We start from the raw sequence: 20,424 nt of genomic DNA on the forward strand, positions 1-20,424 counted from the left end.
GCTTAACTTGGTCTTAAAAGAGAGAAGTAAATCTCAATGTAGAAGGCAGATTGTATCTCATCTGTAACTGCCTCGCAAGTTATGTTAAAATCTTCCCAGTGAACTTTATTGTGTGTCACTTATTCCCATGTGCATGTCTCATTTACAAAGTGTGTTGCTATTATTTGCAAATATATAGCATTTCAAAGGAGATTCTTAATCTTGGGGGGAGTTGAGGACATTCAGAAGACCAATCCACCATTTTCATCACAATAACATGAGTGACAAGAGACCAGTGCTGCCTCTTCTTAGGCCTGACAGATCTTATGCCAATCATGCAGATTCAGGGACATCAGTGGGCCTTCCTCCAGAAACAAGTCCTTGGAGGCGGACGTTCCGCCCGCCAAGTACAGTTGGATAATCAGGGTTCAGGAGCTGTTGTGATTGACAGCGTCATGGAGGAGGGTTTGGCTGCTGCCAGAACAGCACCCCCCCAGAATCCCAGGAGAAAGATAAGTGGTGGGGAAGGGAGGAGAGGGTCCTCAGAGCAGCAGTCACAGGGGATGTGGGGCAGGTGGGTAGCTGTCAGTGGCCACACCCTTGCCACATATCCACACCCTTGATCATGTACAGTACGATTAGTGTGGATCAGGCCATCCCCACATCCTCATTCTCCTCCCCACCCCCCTACCACCCACTCCAGCTGACACGCAGCCTGCACAGTCAGTTTAACCAGTTGTGCAGGCCACATATCAGCAGGCCACCTGGAGCTGAGAAAGTTGCACTGGAACTGGGAAGAGTGCCTTACTTGGTCATTAATTGGCCACTTAAGGGTCTCAAGCGGAGGCCGGGCAGGAAGGTCGACCATGGGCCTTCCCATCCAGAACCTACTTCCTGTGGAGATAGGAAGGCATTGTATATCAGTCCCAACACCAATCCACCAAATCTTCAGGCCCTCCCATTTCCTTACTCGCTTCTGGCGGGGGAAGATGATTCCACCCTATGTATCAGTGAGCACACAATTGGCAGAATTTTGCCCTTGGTCAGCGTGCGGGCCCCACTGGCTCGGCGGCGGGTGGACAGCCGACCCCCGCCGCTGAAACAGGACCCGCTGGCATTTTAAGTGGGTGAGCTAATTAAGGCCCGCCCAGCAGCCTTCCCGACAGGAAGCGCTATGCGCTTCTTTTCCAGTTAGGGGGAAGGGAATCCCCCAGCTCACTGCTCCCTGAGCCCAAATGCTGTCTCAGGGAGATTAGTGACAGTGCACAAAAGTTAAAAAAATAGAAAAATAAAAATATTATTAACATGTCCCCCTCATGTGAGAATGTCACACGAGATGGGACATGTTAATAAAAACAACATAAACTTTAATACACTTTTTAAAAACGGACATGAAACCTCATCCCGCCAGTGGATGAGGTTTCATCTATTCTCAGGAGCCCGCTGGAGCTCCTGGCCTGCCCACCAACCTTAAGGTTGGACTGGCAGGTCTTTAATGATCTTAATTAGCCTGTCAATGGCCTTAATTGGCCATTGACAGGTTGACGGGCGGACAGCTGATTTCGCTGTCCACCCGTCTTCCTAAAAATTTAAAGGGACCGGGATGATGTCGGGGGGTTCTTCCCGATGTCATTCCGCATCATTTTCCCGTTGGCGAGCGGGCCCCGCCCCCAAATCGCCGACGGGAAAAATCTGGCCAATGATTCTGTGCTGTAGAGACGTCTTATCCATATACTGCACCTGCCCCACAATTATTCAGTGATTCAAAACATTGCAGCCTGAGTAAAACAGAATTTCTTGTATGTGGAGTTGTTTTAGACATTATAATGCCATTAGGGGTGAAACTGGTCTATGCCAGTGGTGCAAAACAGGCTCACAGTGAATTGACAACCGATATTTCACCACGCCCGATCTTCTTTCCACGAAGGTTTACAGAACGATAGACTTGTTTCCTAGTCTCTGTCACTTTTCTTTGGTTTGAAATTAAAAATCTTGGCAATATTTTTCAAGTCAACTGAAAATAAACATGACCTGGTGAAAACTTGGCTGCCAATTTGCTACAAAGCCATTTTGCATTGTTGGCGCGATCAATTTCACCCCATTTATTTTTGCAATGGAAGCGACATGTTTTTCAATGCCCTGCTCACCTGGAGGCCATTCGATTCAGAACATTCACTTCAGCATTTTTAACTACTTTCTGTCATAAACCTACTTATATGGTTGGTTTTCCTGACCATTCACGAGTGCCATTTTTGTGTACTGAAAAGTTACAATGGTTTTTATAAGACGTCCTTACACCACAGTGGGTCACCTCAATACTGTATGTAATTACATGCTGGCCCACACTTAATCTTTCCAGGCAGAGTGGCACCAACTACATCCTCCACTGAAAATGTGCAGTCGCAACCCTTTCATCGCCAAATGGCAAATGCCTTGCAGCACAGTTGAGCAAAACTACAATAACCACATGCTTCTCAGCAGAGCATACTAGCACATCTTATCATTATGACTGTCTTCCTCTGCCTTTACAGGAGGGCCTTATTATCTCTCCACACTCATAATGTGCCTAATTGCCTGTGTCTTGTTATTTGACTGGCCTCAAAGAGTAATTAATTACAAACTTCAAGGAGGTAACTATGGTTATGGGGGAGGGGGTGAAGAAAAAAGTAACAATAAAGCAGCAAAAGAGCAAAAAGATATAGGGTATAGCAAAACTATCTACCCTTGTACATTTCCTAGGTAACACCTTTTAGAGACTGTGTTAGGTCATTGAAGTGCAACTCACTGGGAGAAAGGGCTTTTTTAAATCTCACCTATACGTAAGAAGTGCAGAAGTGATTTCTCAAGTACATGAATTTGAAGTAAATGATGCTGCATTATCACATGTACCATAGATCATATTCCATTTAAATTAAAATGGAGGTAAGTTAATGGTGTTTGCTTTATATTTTCTAATTATACTAATGGAAAATGTCAAAAGCTGTAGATTTTCACCAGGCGCTGGAGAATTTAAATCTGAATTACATGTTCAATATAGTGACCTCCAATTAAATACAGAGGTCAACATTTTCAACTATAGTACTGGGACGTTAGAGCAGTTTTTAATTTCCTGTGGCTATAAAATTTAAGGTAGCAGGGTCATTTGAGATCTCAAGGGGTGATTGCCCTTGCTCTTGTAGTCACCCTAGGCCCAAGTAAGGGTCCCATGCTCAGGATTACAAGCCATGGCCAACGGTGGAAACAGCGAATTTTCGGCGATGATGGTGGAAGAGCTAGAACATTGAGGGACAACGGCTTCTTAAAGGCAGAAAACCCTCCGGGAGCAGGACCTGGCTTTCCTTTAAGCACCTCATGTATTCATTTCCCCAGTCTTATTGTTCATTGCTCACTAAATTTGAAAATGGGAGACTCTAACGAACAAGTGAAGGGGAAAGCACAGGACTGTGATGTGTGGGGAAATGAGCAGAGGACTTGCCCTTGGACAAATCATCACCACAAAGCTATAAAATGGGAATGAGAGCGTCAAGTTTTGACAGCTAACTTCCATGAGTAATCCAGTTGTGGAAAGCCAAACATTGCAGCAAAAAAATGTGTAGCAATAGTATCCGCAGGCCTCTCAGATTGAAATCTGCTCTTTTACAAAGAAAAAGCTGTTTTTCTTTTAATGCATTATAATTTCCCATGATGCAGTTCTTGCTCACAGAGATAGCAAAACGAAAGTAAACTAGCCAAATTGACAAAGTCTGAGGTCTGGAATGACCTAGACAAAGATGGGTCTTCTTAACGACTAGCTTTAGCTTAGCTAGCAAGCTTACTTTGGATTTTCTGTTGGCTGCTTGGCACTCGCATTGGAAGCCAAAGGCGCCAGAGCAATACAAGGAGAGCTTAACATTCTGGTTTCAACAATGAATTAGCACCATGCTATCTGTTACTTTGTTTCAGGAAATCATGTGCTCTATTTTTCATAACAGCATAACTTCAACTCAACTCTGCTGAGTGAATATTTTGTAATCATAATTATCTGCTCACTACTAAATCGGGATAAAGAACAATGGGTCAATAAGCTTTTAAACAAGAAATACTTTATTTTCAAAAATAATAACCCACTTACATTATAGAACCTTTTCCAAGCACTACAATATTGAGTGTTCAGCCATGTGCCTGGTTGTACAGCAGGGTGACTGGCAGCTATACCGGAATGACAACATATTCTAACTATGCACACAAATGCAAATTTAAAGCTGTTCCTCATGCACCATCTTGCTCATGCAGAGCTGCTGACAGGTTGGGACAGATGTGGCTTTATGGGGTAGATTTTAACTCCACGGTTCCTTCCTGCCTGCCATAGTATGCCATGAACTTGTGACAGTCCTAGAGCCCTGCATAACTATTGCACAGTGTTTCTTAGATCCAGCACAGATACTGCAGATGGGCTGCAGGGATCCAACATTACTATACCATACAGCACTTCCAAGGCCCAACAGTGTTATGATACATGAAATTCCTGGGGTCTAGCACTGCTGCAGCACATGGAATTCCTGGGGTCTAGGAGTTTTATGGCAAATTGAATTGTAGGCTCCAGGGTTGCTATGGCATTTTGGAGGCTTGAGACCCTGTGTCACTTCGGGGAGGATAGGGTGAGCAGGCAGTAGAAAGTCTGACCACACAATTTTCCATTCCACCCCATAGGAGATAAACTGGTGAGCCAGAAAATCTCTCCAGGAAAATTAGCCCCAGAGTGTCCCCACACTTGATCCCAGGAACAAACTACACCAGACTACAGAAGGAAACAGATGACATAAAATGCTTATAAGAGAAACACTGTGACCATGCATGCACAAGTTTGTGTATTCAAACTTTATGTGGGCAAAATTAATGCAGTCTGCTTCAGATTATATATACCTGATTCACCAGTAATTAACATTAAACCCTCCCATAAATCCAGACTTCTTATCAACATCATATTCTGTTTGGCACATAAAGTTAACTTTGATGATGTTACACCTTTAAATGCAAATCCCATATTTTCCCATAACAATGAAACTGCTTCACAGCAGAGAACACAGCTATACTGCACTTGGATACAGCTGCCAGTGTCCTCCAATACCAATCCCTGGGCAAAGTGGGGACAATCCAGGACCCCACTTGTCATTATAAAAGAAAGAAGAGGCATACTGGCCATCACTTATATGTCAAGTCCCCATCCAGGGTCAGACCAAGAAATTCCTATCTTAGACAGTGCCCACACCTAGCCCGTTATTTGCCTAGTAAGGGGCTGATGGAAGTTCCACTCATTATAAGGCCACACAGAAACTCACAGAAGCAACAGAGCCCTGGCATATCTTTGTGCTCCCTTATTTCCTTGGGAGATTCTGCTGGTCCCTTGTTGAAGTTAGGGTGGGAAGGCGATTTGTAGGATCCTGTAGAATTTTGTGTGCCTTCAGAGAACTTTATACATTTTATTTTCATAAATATTTACCTTAATGGTCCACAGTCCTGGTTCTGGATCTTTTACATTAACCACCCTGGCAGAGTTTGCAATGTGTAAAAGCTCATTAAGACCAGATCCTTTCTTAATCAACTTTCCTACAAGCCAAAAGAAAAGAAAAATATTTAATCAATGATAACCTGCCACTGCTGTTAAATTGCATTGAAACTATGAACAAAATTCTCCTGAAAATTTCCAAGAAAATGCCAAGCTTTTAGTAAAAATAAAGTTAAGAATAGTTATATTTTTAAAATTCACCATGTTTACTACCAATCTCGAGAAGTTCTGCTTGGTTAGTACATTCAATGGGTGAGATTTTAACTCATCTAAAAACCCATCCACTTGCACAGAGTTAAAACTGGGGCCAGCTAAGTGAGGCCAGCATTATTCTGGCTCTCAAAATTCAAACAAAGGCCCAGGATCAGTTAGGTCACCATGGGCTCTTGAATTTGAAGGTTAGCCAAGGCTGGTATTTTATCTTGTCACTTCTTCGATGAGAAGTCCATCACAAAACTATCAGGACTGTCAGACAGTTCCCACAGATACCATTTTCAAGATGTAATACCTACTCCATTTAGGAGAAGTACAAATTTCACCAGCCAAATGTATAGCAGTCACTAAGGAAAACAGAGGTAGAGAACTAGGTTTCATCTTAAATCTGAAATTAAGTGGTTGAGTAATTAATTTCCTTAATTTAAAATAGACCTAAGTTTCAAGTGTTAGTTGCAAAAAGTTAAAACAGTATCTAGGTGCTATGGCCTAGCAATTGAATTGCACTTGAATTTGGGCACGACTTCAAAGGAGTGCATGCTGCATGTACCTAATGAGCCAGTCTCTCTGCCTTATTATTAGCAAGTTGCAGACACTAGTCCCAGGAGCTCAGGCACTGACTGAGATTATAAGGAGAGTCTGGGAAGCAGGGTGAGGCAACTGGGAGGGAGGTGAACGGTGGACTACAGTGGCCCATGCATTTAAGGTGAAGCCTTTGCCAATAAGACAACAGGCACAGAATATTGGGCCGTTAGATGCCCATTTTACACATCCAGCTTCTAGGTCTACATGTTTAAGACTAGCAAGAAGAGGTAGTTAATAATATACATTTAATTATCATTAACACTGTATATGAAAAAACTGCTGTGGCAGTACAGGACACATAACATAACCACAGTCCAAGCAAAGGGCAAAATATGACAACTTCACAAAATCTGTTCTGAACTCATAAGCACAAATTGGAACTCCTGGTGGGAGTTGTGCAACAGGCAGCAGGCAGAAAGCGAAATGTCCAGACCTCTGTAACATGAGCACTGTGAGATTTTAACCCCCAGGCATCATCTGTGTCGGTGCTATCAGTCTCCCACCTGAAACCAGCATGGAGTGATAGCTGACCAGTGGGGGAAGAGCAGATTTTGAGCTGCCGAAGGCCACTGTTGAGGGAAACAAAAATTTACTTAGAAGGAATGCAGGAGGGTCCTAAGAAAATGGCCCAGGATATGGCTGTAGTTTTTTTCTTGTGTGACCATGAGGAGCAGAAGTATTCCCTCCTGGGCCCAGAAAATGCTAGTGCACACTGCAGTCTTGCCTCAGGCCCCTGCCCTGGGATCATCTTCCTCCCCCCATCCAACATTTGCTGACTAGCTCAGCTTGAAATCTTGCTGATGGCATCTGAGTGAATCCTGGACCCCAGAATGCTTCAGGCCTCATGCCAACAGCAACTTCATGAGCACTGAATATGCTTCACCTGTCAACCAACCATAATCCGACTGAAGTTAAAGGAATTTAAGGAACTTATCTTCTTTGTTTATTGTTGTACTAGAGTGGTTGCAGTGACCAGGATTTTGTCAACAGCGTGTAATTCCCGACAGTGTAGCCAGAAATGAGCGGCACTTCCGCTTTTTCTCTTTTTTGCCTTTTCCTAAGCGATTATAGCGAAAATTCCAAGTGCAGGCAACGTGCATGCAATTTAGCGGTGGGGGTAGCTTTTCATTGGTGAAACTTGCCATCAGCTGACAACGCTACATCAAATTGCAGCCCATTAAGGAGCCTCCTGTTCAGACAGGGAGGCTGTGCATCAATGCATCAGGGAAAGTTTTCCTCCAGGCCATCAGGGAAAGTTGGGAGGTGCTCTTTCCTGAAGATGGCATAAGAAGGCCCTCTGCCAGGCCAAGGCGGCCTGGGCGGAGGTAGCAGAGGAGGTGAGTAAAAGCAGGGTCACCCACCAAATCTGGCTGCAGTGCAAGAAGTGACTCAATGACCGGCTCTGGTCCCCGAGGGTAAGTGCCAGTGTTACATCTTCAACTTGTGTAGTCATCAATATATGCATGTGGGCAGCTATGCCAGAATGACTGATCAGCCTCCGACTCACATGGCTATTGAGGCCAAAACGTCTCAAAGTTTGCTTTTTGTGTGCGCTTGGATGCAATATGTAAATGAGAGGTCAGTACGTGTGTTGGGAATGTGTGCAGACAAGGGGGTTAGGTGTCACTTGACATGTCACTAACTCTGCACTTCATCATGCAGGACAAGACGACCCACAAATGCCATGAGAAAAGATGCACAGGAGGACGAGTACCTGACCTGAGGCTCCTCACAGCAGTTGAAGAGGTGGCAATGAAGATCTCTAGCAAGGAGATAGCATGATCAGAGGCACAGGGCGAGGCTGGATTGGCCAGGAGTAAGGAGGAAGAGGCAACCATTCTGCTAGTGGCATATGGCACTTAAGATGGATGAGGTAAAATGTGAGGATTCAAATTGTGATGATTCTTAATCTGATTTTTTTTTGTTCTCCTCTACAGGTCATCACCATCCAAGGTTAAGGCTGCAGGCAAGGGAGGAGCCACAAGACTCCACCTCTGAGGATAAAGCAGCCAGAGCCCAGAGAATGCATTGTTGAAAAATGTGCAATGGCCTCACGTGTGCAGTCAAGGTTAGTGAACGCATCTTCACATGATATCTCTTACTCACCACACCACCCTCTCTCACAGTGTTTGAATGCACCATATCCCCAATCACTCACCCAGCAAAAGTCCCTAGAGTCCAGACTAAGGTCTAACATCCTGATATACCACTGCACCTTCACACACCTTCCAATGCTGCCAACCTCACACCCACCTCTCACTGCCTCCTTAAGCCTCCAGCTATTTAGCTATGGCAGGCACAGCACCTAAACATAGTGCTACACAAACAGTGATATTCTATCCACTCTCTTATAGGACAGGCTCGCACACAATAGAAGGGAGCAGAGGAGAACAGGTGAAGGAGGGGCAGGCCTACATCAGCTAAGCCCTACAGAGGAGATGGTGCTCCACATCATCAGGCCAGCTGCGACAGAGCCCATTACATCCAGTGTCTCGGAAAACATTGAGGATGATGGTATGTTCCTGCCTTTTAGCCTTTCTCAAATTCCACCTACTATCTGGAATGAAGTGAAAGCTGCTGCTGGTGTCATGATGGATCTCTTGCTTTTCCCCGCACACCACTCCCCTACACCTCTTCTCTCGCCCAATCCTTCACTTCTGATTTTATGCGTTCAGACACCCAAGGACTGCCAGCTTCTCAGCCACAGCAGTCCCAGGAGGAAGGGCGAGAGCAACACCACAGCACTGATGAAGAAACATTGTCACTTGATCCGACCCTTGCTACCAAGATGAAAGATGGTTAACATAGCTTGCTAGCTTTGCTGCTGTTTGGCTATCCTAGCAATCAATAAACACCTCACATCTATTGAAATCTCTATTCCTTTTGTTCGTGAATAATGAGAGATAAAAATGTGATGGTGACACGAGAAGAAAAGTGCAAAACAATCAAGCCCATTAAAGGCTGTGAGTTGTGCTTTAAACTGTCCATTTTATTTCATAATAGTTGGGGGTCTAAAGAATAGTTAATCAGCATTTCTAACTGGTTACAAGGCCCATGTAATTCACATTTCCATGGTGATGGGCTTTGAGAGGGTAAGGGTGCAGAGGAAGCCATTGGGATATTGGGTTGCAGGCTTTCCTAAAATATCACAGGCAAGTTGGGTAGTCTGCCAGGATCCAGGAGAGGGAGAACAGCCATAGGCAGTGAGACACTGTGGTTTACCATTCAGGAATGCAGACAGCAGCTCACATTTGAATTAGAAAGACCAAATTTGTGAGGAGTTAGAATGAAGCTGGAAGGTTCATCTAGCCTGCACTAGAAGAAGAATCCCCAGGGAAAAACTTTGCTATGAAGGACAGTTCTGAGATTAAAAGTTACTAGGCAAGGAAATGAAGAGAAGTAAGCCCACAGGAACTAAGAATCATTTTGGATTGGTTCCAGGTGAATTGAATGTCTACTTAAAGGACAGTGTAAAATACATCTGTGAAGTGTGTTTCTTTGGTTGTGCTGTAAGCAAAAAGGTGAAAGTTCTATTTTATGGTTTAAAATATAAGTTGCCTACAAAGATAATGTTTAGTCAATAGATCTGTTGGTCTTTTGCAACAGTAAAAGTCTTAAATATAAATTTCTTGTTGTGTTATCCTTTCAGTTATTAACTGGAAGTTCAAATTTCTTTTTCAAAATCATCGGTCTCTACAGAGGTCTCTACAGTAATGAAATAAGTAGAGAAAAAAAATAGGTCCAGAGGAGCTGTAAACAGCTGAATCGTTACCAACATCTGCTGTCTGAAAAAGTTGATCTGAAATTGTTGAACTTGATGTTGAGACCAGCAGGTTGTAAATGCCTAATCAAAAGATGAGGTGCTATTCCTCGAGTTTACATTGAACTTCATTGGAACAGTGTAGGAGGCAGGGGGCAGAGAGGTCAGAGTGGGAGGAGGATGGAGAATTAAACACACAAGAGACTAGAAGGTCAGGGTCACACTCACAGACTGAACAGAGGTTTTCAACAAAGTGATCATCCAATCTGTATTTTGTCTCCCCAGTGTTGAGGAAGCCACTTCATGAGCAGCAAATACAGTACACTAAATTGAAAGTACAAGTATATCCTGTTTCATCTGGAAGTACTGTTTGGAGCCCTGGAAGTTGGGAAGGGAGGAGGTGAAAGGACAGGGATTGCATCTTGCGCATATGCGTGGGAAGGGGATGAGGTGTTTGAGGTGATTGAAGAGTGGACCAGGCTGTCACAGAGGGAACAGTCCCTTCAGAATGCTGAAAGAGAGAGGAAAGGGAAGATGTGATTGGTGGAGGTTTTTCGCAGGGTTTGGAAGAAACGGCAGAAGATGATCTGTTGATTGTGGAGGCTGGTGGGTGGAAGGTGAAGACAAGGGGAACCTTATCATGATTCTGGGAAGGAGGGAGGGGAAGAGATAAGGGCAGAAATATGGGAAATGGGGTGGATATGGTTGAGAGCCCTGCCAACTACAGTGGAGGGGAATCCTCATTTGAGAAAAAAGGAAGACATAGCAGAAGCACTGGTTTGGAAAGTGGCTTTGTCAGAAACAATCTGACTGGGACAGAATGACCTAGAGAAGAGGCTAAAATCCTTCGAGGAACTGTAATCAAGATAGTTGTGGGATTCCGTGAGCGTATGACAGACATTGGTTGACAGTCTATCCCCAGAATGGAGATAAAGCTAAGGAAGGGATGGAAGAGTCAAAGGATGGGCCATGTAAAGTCAAAAGAGGGGTGAAAATTGGAAGCAAGGCTGATTAAATTTTCCAGTTTGGGGCAAGAGCAGGAAGTGGCATCATTACCGTCACCAATATTTTAGAAAAAATAGGGGAGGGAGGGGACCTGTTTAGAACTGGAGTAAAGAATGTTTCAAATATCCCATGAAAAGGCAGGCATACCTAGAACCCATTTGGGCTCCCAAAGCAACCCTTTTTATTTGGAAGAAGTGAGTGGAGTTAAATGTAAGAATGAGTTCAGCCAGGCATTGAGGGAGGTGGTGGATGAGGACCGGGTGGGACTCCATTCAAGGAAGAAGCAGAAGGCCCCCAGGTTGTCCTAGTGGGGAATAGAGGGACTGGATATTGGGGGTGAAAGCAGATGGTCAGGTCCAGAAAAGTGGAAAGTGTTAAAATGACAGAGGGTGCTGGACAAATCAAGGTTGTAGGTTAGAAGAGACTGGCGAATGCTGACATGGGGAAGCATAGCATTTTCATTATTTTATATTATTTGTATTGATTAAATTCAGTAAATTTAGTAATATTCGCTAATTGTGAAATAAAGCAGTTAATAATTTGCTCAGTTGAGCCCTTGCCTATTATCTTCAGTCTTTCAATAGTGTCAGGATTAGTTCTCTTTGATCGGAAGATAGCTCATGTAGTTCCTATTTTCAAAACAACGGGCAAAACATTCAGATCTAGAGAGCTACAAGTCTATCAGCCTGACATCCGTCATTAGGAAGATGCTAGAAAGAATTATAAAAGATATCACTTATGATCACTGGGAAAGAGATGGGTCCATTTGAAATTCACAACATGGCTTCCAAAGAAATAGGTCATGCCAACAGATTTGATAGAGTTCTTAGAGGGAGCCAAGAGTTAGTGCTTGAAGGAAATTTGGTTAATGTTGTCTACCTGGACTACCAGAAAACCTTTGATAAGGTAGCTCATATTAGGATACTTGACAAGAAGGAAACTTAATTGGAATTTTTAGAAACTTAGTAGAAATCAGGAGAAATTTGAAATGCTGGATTAGGGCTTTGTTCCAATCCAGCAGCAAAACATTGTATTTAATAGGTGTGGTTCAGCTTGGAGATACGTTACTGATGGTGTCCCCCAGGGATTGATACTAAGCCCACTACTCTTCACTGTTTTTATTAGAAACCATGACAGCCAGTACTGGAAGTATGGTAAGTAGTTTAGAGATGTCACCAAAACCTGTACATTGGTTAAGACAGTAGAGGAGTGCAATCAAATCCAGTTTTGAAGAAGAGTGATATTGGACTCAAAAAGTTAATTCTGTTTCTCTCCTCACAAATGCTGCCAGACTGCTGAATTTTTCCAGCACTTTCTGTTTTTATTTTAATCAAATCCAAAAATGTTTAGAAGTTCTAGGGGAGTGGGTCACACACTGCTAAATGATGTTTACCATTTGGATAAATGCAATGGCGTGCATGTTGGTGGGAATACACATATCATTTGCAGGGAAGAATGCTGATAGAAATTGAGAAAGAAAAAGATCATGGTGTTATTGCGCATAGGTCACTGAAGATTCATATCCAATGCAGAGCTTTAGCGAAAGATAACAAGATGTTCAATTGTATTAAAAGAACCACTCAGTGAAAATCAAACAAGACCATTTTGGCAGCAAGCAGGACTGCTCTTGAGTACTGTGCCTGGTTTTGGTTCCCCCCCAGTTGCCTGGGATAAAATCCAGAGTAGTTTACAAGGATGATTCCTAGTTTAACAAATTTCAGCTACTCAAATAGGCTCAAGGACCTTGGTCTATTTATTTGAGAGCAGCGTAGTTTTAGAGATGACCTGATAGATGTCTATAAAGTAATTAAAAGTTTGGGGGAATAGCATCCCTATTGACATATTATTCCAATTTAACAGATTGAAGAGGACATGGGGACATGAGCTTAAGATAGTCTTCCTGGACTACCAAAAAGCCTTTGATGAGGCATCTCATATTAGGATACTTCATGAGGTGGAAACTTGTGGTATCAGTAGAAATTTGAAATGCTGGATTAGAAATTTGTTCCAATCCAGCAGCAAAACATTGTAGTAAATGGGTGTGGTTCAGTTTAGAGATACGTTACCGATGGTGTTCCTATGGATTAAGCTGAAAGAGTACGAATAGACTGGAGTCATGAGCCTATGAATATTGCTGTCTTGTGTGATGGGTACTGACTCACTGCATACCTCAAGAGGGAGCTGGATTAGTTCCTGCCTGCAGAGATCATAAAGAAAGCAAATATCTTTAAACTAAAGTGTTTCATGTGATTTCCTGGGCTTGTTTTTATTGACTGGGAGGGTTGTGGAGGTATTATACAGAGTACTTTCCCTCTTATTGACTTTGGGCTCTTTCTGCTTATTTGCCTCTCCCAGAAGATTAGATGACTGTGAGGGCAGGGTGGTGGTGGTGGGGGGGGAAAGCATGAGGTGGGGGAGTTGTTTTTGTGGGGTGGGCTGCAAAGAGGAAGTGTTTAGCTATGATGGTTCAGCCATCATGCTGTGGGGCATGACATTTCTTGATTGTCAATTTTATTTGTTTATAAGTATTATGTATCGTCTAAATAAAGGTTTACTTGATCAGCCTTCAGAGAGATTGACGTAATATAAGTGTGAACAACAAAAATATCCATGAACGCCTGAATTAGGGGCATTTCTAAAACTGTTATTGTGATTTAGGTGAAAAGACTGCATGTATTCACTGCCTATCACAGCTGCCCCAAGACACCCTAATCCTTGTGGTGACATCATGAATTGATTTTTACAACTGAGTGGATTGATAGGTAATTTCAAAACGAGTAAGAAAGAGATAGAGAAAGAAAAGAGAGAGAACAAGAAAAACAATGACAAACACTTTAACTTTGTTGTCCATATTTCAGCTTCAGTGTGCTGTCTCTCTCATTGGCGATGATGTTCACAAAGGAATATCAATATCTTGTGACAAAAGAAATACAATCAGTAATTGCCAGGATTTACCAGTCACTATATATCATTACCTTTTCAACAATCTCTTTAACGCTTGAAAACCATACCTGTAGGATCACGAATTTCAATAAAGGGGGCAGGACCACTAAGAGACACTGTGACCTCTTTTAGACTTGGATCAAAGGGGATTTGCCAGATGTTTACAGCTTGGGTGACATGATCTGTGGAAAGCAGGTGGACTTTGGATGCCTGGACTGCTTCTTTTACCCATTTCAAGACCTGCAATGAAAAGATAAGAGAAATTGAGATTAACATTTCAACAGAAAGTGGGATTTACTGGGGAAGAAATAAAACAATGCTGTCCAACACTAACTTCTTTAGTGGCTCTCTCTTTAAAGGAAGATCAATTAGAGGCTACAAAGAGAAAAAAAAGTTGAGAGAATTTTTTTTTAAATGGATATAAATTGCCTTATCAAGTACCTTGCTTAATAACAAATCAGAATGTGACAAAATTTGATCATTTGTTCCTGGATATATAATGACTATTTCCAAAATGTTAAAGATTGTAGGCAGGATCTTCAGCTCTCTCTGCTGCTGTGTTTGGAGGCAGGGAGGGCATTTAATCGGGCGGGAGGTGGCAGGTGGGGACCCCTCCACCCTCCACCTCCATCCCGATTAAGTCCGTGGTGGGAAGGCCAATGGTCAGAATTCCCACCCCATTGTCAACTGAGGTCCTTAAGTGGACAATTAATAACTACTTAAGAGCATTATCCTGGTGCTGCTAGTATTAACCTAGCTGGGGCAGGCCTGTTGCCATGCAGGGAACATGATAAGTAGGGTTGCCAACCTTCCCGGAAAGGCTAGGAGTGTCCTGGAATTGGTATCAATCTCCAAATGGTTATTGAAAGCAATCCGGGGGGAACTTTAAAACATTATTTTAAGCAAGTAAATTAATATGTACAATAATTTGTACACAGAAGTTCATGGTTCACTGTAGAATGGTGATCTGATGGCATATATGGCAGGGTGATGACATAAGGTGTAAACCAGCACTGACCTGGGTTGCACAAGCATATTGCACTCATGAATGTCATTGCCTATTTTTTCCTACCCAGTTTGCCTCTCAGTCAGAAGGAACTCCTCCTAGCTGCCTTATTGGACCAAGTAAATGTTCTGGTGCAAACTGTGAACCACCACGTCCCAGAATCCCTTGGCGGGCACAGTGAACAAGCTGCAGAAGAGTAGCTGCAGAAGTGACTCAGAGTAACAAAATGACAACCGTAGTTCTCTGGCTGCTGGTTTGCTCAATAGGAGGCTCAGAGGCACAGCAGCTGCCCCTGGGGTGAGTGCGATGAGAGTTTGCGGGGGAAATTGGCACATCCGCAGGAAGAAGGCGCTGGGCGAGAGGCCATTGTCCCAGGAATGGAGCACGCGCAGGCAGCTGCCTCCCTGCCAGATATGGGAGTGGACACTGGGAAGGAATCAGTGCAGCTTCTGCCCCATCCCAGCAGCACCGACTGACAGATTGTTGTGGTAGGGAGAAAACCAGATCTATGATACCGAGCAGTGCTGGCTCATCCCTTGCTAGGCAGCGGCTAAGAGTAAGTTGCACTGCAATTCCACGGCTGGGCGCTGCTGCTGAGTTGCAGCTGATGCTCCCAATGAGGAAGGCAGGCAGGAGCCTCTGTCTGCAATCCACTGGTCCCAGCTCAGAGAGTGACACTGAATCACCAGGCAACTAAACAAAATAAGGCAAAATCACGTGCCAGCTATGATCTGCTAAATTCTTTTCATCTTTTAAAAGAATTCTTACTTTAAAATAATCCTAATTTCACTGAAAAATCCTTCAGTGAACATCAAGCAAACTGCACAGGGCAGCTAAGTTACTTATCTCTCTGTCCATGGCTCCATTTTTTTAGGAATGTGGGTCTTCATTGAGAAATAGCTCCAGCTTCATAAAGTAAGTCTTTCCGTGACATCACTTCCATCTACATCTCCTGGAATATGACCAGCCAGAGTTGGCAAACCTAATGACAAGTGTACCTGTGCTCATTGTCTCCTAGGGTGGGGTAGGGGGTCACTCCTTCAAAGGCACTCAAGTGACTGCTCAAGGGACTTAACATTGGGAAGGGTGGAGGGCCCGCTGAGAGACATTGTCTTGCCCTTGCTGCCTACGTGCCCGCACCCCACCCCCCCCCACCCCCAACCCCCAACCTCTACACTCACCTACCCTGCAACCCCCACTCTGCAAAACTCCTCCTGCTATTACTTGCCTCTGGCCTGGGTTGCTCCATAATCCTGAGCCTACAATGGCTGTTGTTGCAGCAACAGCCACTGTCTCCTTAGTGACACTGCTGAGCAAAGGAGCAGCCGGCCTCTGATTGACAGGCACCTCCCAGCAGATGGGGCTCCTGCCCCTGGGGTCCTAATCTCAGGAAAAGGCCCGCCGCTGGTCTGGCAAATGCCTGATTGGTATATGGTTTGGTGGACTTTCCCCAAAGGAGGCAATGCCAGTCTCTCACCAGCTCTGCAGCCAGCTGCTAACCCCATTGCCTCCACAAGATTCCATTCTGTATTACTGTTTCATCAAAGGGATTCACAACAGTCAGTCTCAGCCCACAGTATTGTAGATTGCAACACCCATCAGTGTTAGCCATGACTTTAATTTCTGGGTCAGGAGATAGTGAGCTCAAACTCCATTTCAGAGCCTTGAGCACTAAATCTAAGGCACACCTCAGTGCAGTACAGAGGAAGTGCTGCACTGTCAGAGGTATAGAGTTCATCTATTTTCTCATCTGGACATAAAAGAATTCATATTTAAAGAAGAGCAAGCAATTTCTTCCCAGTATTCTGATCAACAGTTATCCCTCAACCATCATCACTAAAACAAGTTATCTGGTCATTATCACACTGCAGTCTGTGAGAGTTTGCTGCATGCAAATTGGCTGCTGCATTTTTCTGACTATAATGACTACACTTCAAAAGTACTTCACAGCTGTAAAGTATACTGAGGTCATGAAAAGCAGGATATAAGTGTGAGTCCTTTTTTATTATTAATAGAACAAGTGATTTAAGCAATTTGCAACATCCCACATTAAATTCCGTGAAATCATACACTCAGGTGCAGCACAATTTAGTCCTTAAGCAGTTAAAATTTTGAAATTCTGCACGAAAAATCCAGGAGACAGTGAGAATGTTCATTTCAGAGCAACTACAGATTATGTGGATAGAAGCAAAATAATGCAGATGCTGGAAATCTGAAATAAAATCAGAAAATGCTGGAAAAATTCGCCAGGTCTGGCAGGGAAACAAAGTTAATGTTTCAAGTACGTATGACTCTTCTTCAGAGCTGAAGAGAGGTAGAAATGTAATGGGTTTTATACGGTTAAAAAGAGGGGGTGGAGTAGGTGGAGCAAAATAGTAGGTCAGGGATAGGTGGAAGCTCAGGAGGTATTTCGCAAAGATGTCATTGATACAAGACAAAGGGAGTGGTTGTGATTGTGTTAAAGACTGCGGAATTTTCTGTGCCTGCAGACGTCAGGCGTCATGGCGGGCGTGAGCAGACAATATGGTGTGAAGGCCAAAAATCAGTTTCACGATGTCGTGAAACCAGTTTGCAGCCATCTACTCCGCCCGTCAATGGCTGGCCGCATTTCCCGTCGCCACATGTCGGGAACTTCATAGTGATAAATCTGCATGTCATTATAAGCCCAGCTCGCCGGAATTGTCCCCCCACGTTGGATAATCCAAGCATGTTGGTGTGATTGCACGTCAACGTGTTTCACAACAGTCTATATAAGGCGTGCATTTGGCAAGCTGCACTTCAAGGGGAACTTGGAGGTGAGTACACAGTAACGTTGCACAGTACTCGCGAGGGTCGCCTGTTGGGCTTCAAAGTTGAGGCACCGTGCATTCAGGTGAGGGCATGGGACAAGTCGCATTTTATCTGCTGTGTGTGTGGGCTGGGGGAAGGGCTGCACAGCGGTTGAGGCATATTGGGGGTGCAAGTGCTGCACTGTGGTTGATGGTAGTGCACAGGCATGTGCGTGGTGTGGGGGTGCAGGAAGTGGCCATGCATTAGGGAATCCTTGTATAAAGTGACCATTCCTCCGCAGCTGACACAGTTCAGACGCAGCCACATTGACATGCTTGGAGTCGGACCTCTAGCTTATCTGCCCACTCAAGCAATGCAGAGGCCTGAAAGTCCCATCAAATGCTCCAGAGCTTTTCACCACTCGGGCACTAATGAGCATTTTAGTGGACTGCAGAACCATTGGACAACTGGGCACGTTGTACAATCTCCTTGCAAAAGCTGGCCATGGAGCAGTCACTGGTGGAGGTGCTCACAGCCCCTTGCAATGTCATCATTCAGGTTTGGACGAGTGTCCCCCATGGTTTAAGCTAACAATGCAGCTTTACAGTGTGGGTTAGAAGAATGCCTACACCTGAGTTCAGAGCATAGCATGCAGTCCAATGGGCAAAGCTACCACCAATCGGTCAGGTGGAGTGGGGTGGAGGTGGGTGGGGTCTCAGGCAGCCATGCAGCGCACTAAACTCTGGCCATCCAAGTGGTGGCCAGCACTGTCTGGGACATGTTAAGAGGCCTTCAGACTTAACAAAGAGAGGTTCTTAGTACAACCATGCTAGCCAACGTGTCTCTGTCTTTCATCCTGCAGGAGGAGTTCATCAGGAGCATGGAGCCTGATGATCTAGCTGTATGCCTTATGGCTTGCAGAGCGCAGAGACGAGGGAGAAGACAGTGACGGAGGTACCTGGCCAGGCAGAGGGAGGAACAGCAGCCTCAGGAAGAAGGGGCAGCTGGGGTTCCAGCGCATGCCGCTGAAGAGCCACAGTGAGCCATCGCTGGTCGGTGCCTAGCTAGACCCAAGGTCTATAGATGGTACTTGTCATTCCTGCAAATGACCAAGAACCAGTGCTGCAGAAGACTGCGCATGTCCAGGGAACTGGTCAGTCACATCTGCCACCTGCTGCAGGGTTTGGCACCACAGGGACATGGGGGGCATCAACTGCCAGTGGCCGTGGAAGTGACCACGGTGCAAAATTTCTCTGCCAGTGTGTCCTTTCAGGGCTCCCCAGGTGATCTCTGTGGGATATCGAAAGCCTCTGATCTCTGTTATAACAAACGGTAAACTATGTCAACCGCAAGGGCTTCCACTCACTGAATATTCAGCTGATGAGCAACCACCAGAAATGCATTCTGCAGATTTGCGCATGGTTCCTAGGGAGTGTCCATGACTCCTATGTTCTCAGTAGGTCTCAGGTCCCTGATGTCTTCCAGAGTCCACAGTGGCTGCAGGATTGGCTCATCGAGGACAAGAGCTATTCGCAGAGAACATGGCTGATGAAACCTGTGAGGCGTCCTCAAAGTACAGCAGAGTGAAGATACAACGAGGCTCATGCTGCAACTCACATCTTGACAGAACAAACCATCGGAATGTCGAAAATGAGGTTCCAGTGCCTGGACCGGTCTGGTGGAGCCCTACAATACAGTCTGCAGAGGGTGTCACACATCACCGTCACCTGCTACGCCCTTCACAACCTGGCACTGCAATGGGGAGAGGAGTTGGCTGAGGAAAGGTCCTGATCTTTGCCAGCCAGCTGGATAACTCTATTTCCACGGTCCGTATGACCTTGATTTCAGGCATTCCTCCACCAGTCTGTGACCGCTCCCTTTTGTTGTGTGCCAGCTTGTCCTGCGTGAATACCGATAGAGACGGTGTAAGCAGAATGCCTGCCAGGCCAGATTATAAATACACCTGACATGTGTGGGTGGTGAGTGGTGCCATGGATGGGATGAGGATAATGAAGGTGTGTGTGAGAGAGTGAATGGTGATGTCTCTTGAACTGACAGTGAGTGAGATCCCTGTGGGTGTGTGATGGGTTTGTCAGTGTGTGAGTTGAGAGTGATGAGAAGAGTGACTTACCCTGGCAGAATGGAGATCATTCATCCTCTTGCTGCACTGGGTGGCTATCCTCTTTTGCAGGGTGTTGGCACTGACCACCGCTGCCACTGCCTCCCAAGCCGGATTGATGATATTGCTGCCACTTCTGCTGCCCGAGAACAGCGGACCTCCACAGTGTCCAAAGGCGTTCAAGGGACGCATCACTGAATCAGGGGGCTGCAGTCTTCTTGCCTTTCGGGGCCATGTCTTCTGTGCAGCAGTCTTGGGCTGGAAGCACAGAGGTGTGTGTGCGGCTGCACTTTAAATATGGCGCCCGGCGTGAGGAAACGATGTGGGAGGCAAATAAGAGGCTGCCCGCATGCGAAACAGCATGTTTTCTGGCAATGCATGATTAATGAGACGGGATTGGGATGATATGGTGTGAAAAGCTGCCACTGTAGCCGGCGGTTAAAACGTTCTTTTTCTCATCCGCTACCACACTTGGTGAAAATCTGGGACGATTCCTCCAT

The 20,424-nt window shown here is 44.9% G+C and overlaps 1 protein-coding gene across 6 annotated transcripts in view; it reads right to left on the reverse strand.

Moving 5' to 3' along the window:
- The window catches only part of hmcn1 (hemicentin 1), a 701,874-nt gene that overhangs the window by 502,469 nt on the left and 178,981 nt on the right, over positions 1-20,424 (reverse strand). For all 6 annotated transcript variants that reach the window (XR_013579326.1, XR_013579325.1, XM_078561403.1 and 3 more), the window contains exons 5-6: positions 14,099-14,270; positions 5,459-5,565 (exon numbers count right to left, since the gene is read on the reverse strand). Coding sequence is in view for 4 of the 6 variants with exons in the window: in XM_078561403.1 (XP_078417529.1) it covers positions 5,459-5,565; positions 14,099-14,270 (279 nt within the window). In the remaining 2 variants the exon portion in view is untranslated. The remainder of the gene's footprint in view (positions 1-5,458; positions 5,566-14,098; positions 14,271-20,424) is intronic.

This window comes from Cetorhinus maximus, chromosome 17, assembly GCF_964194155.1.
Source record: "Cetorhinus maximus chromosome 17, sCetMax3.hap1.1, whole genome shotgun sequence".
Lineage (NCBI taxonomy): Eukaryota > Metazoa > Chordata > Chondrichthyes > Lamniformes > Cetorhinidae > Cetorhinus > Cetorhinus maximus.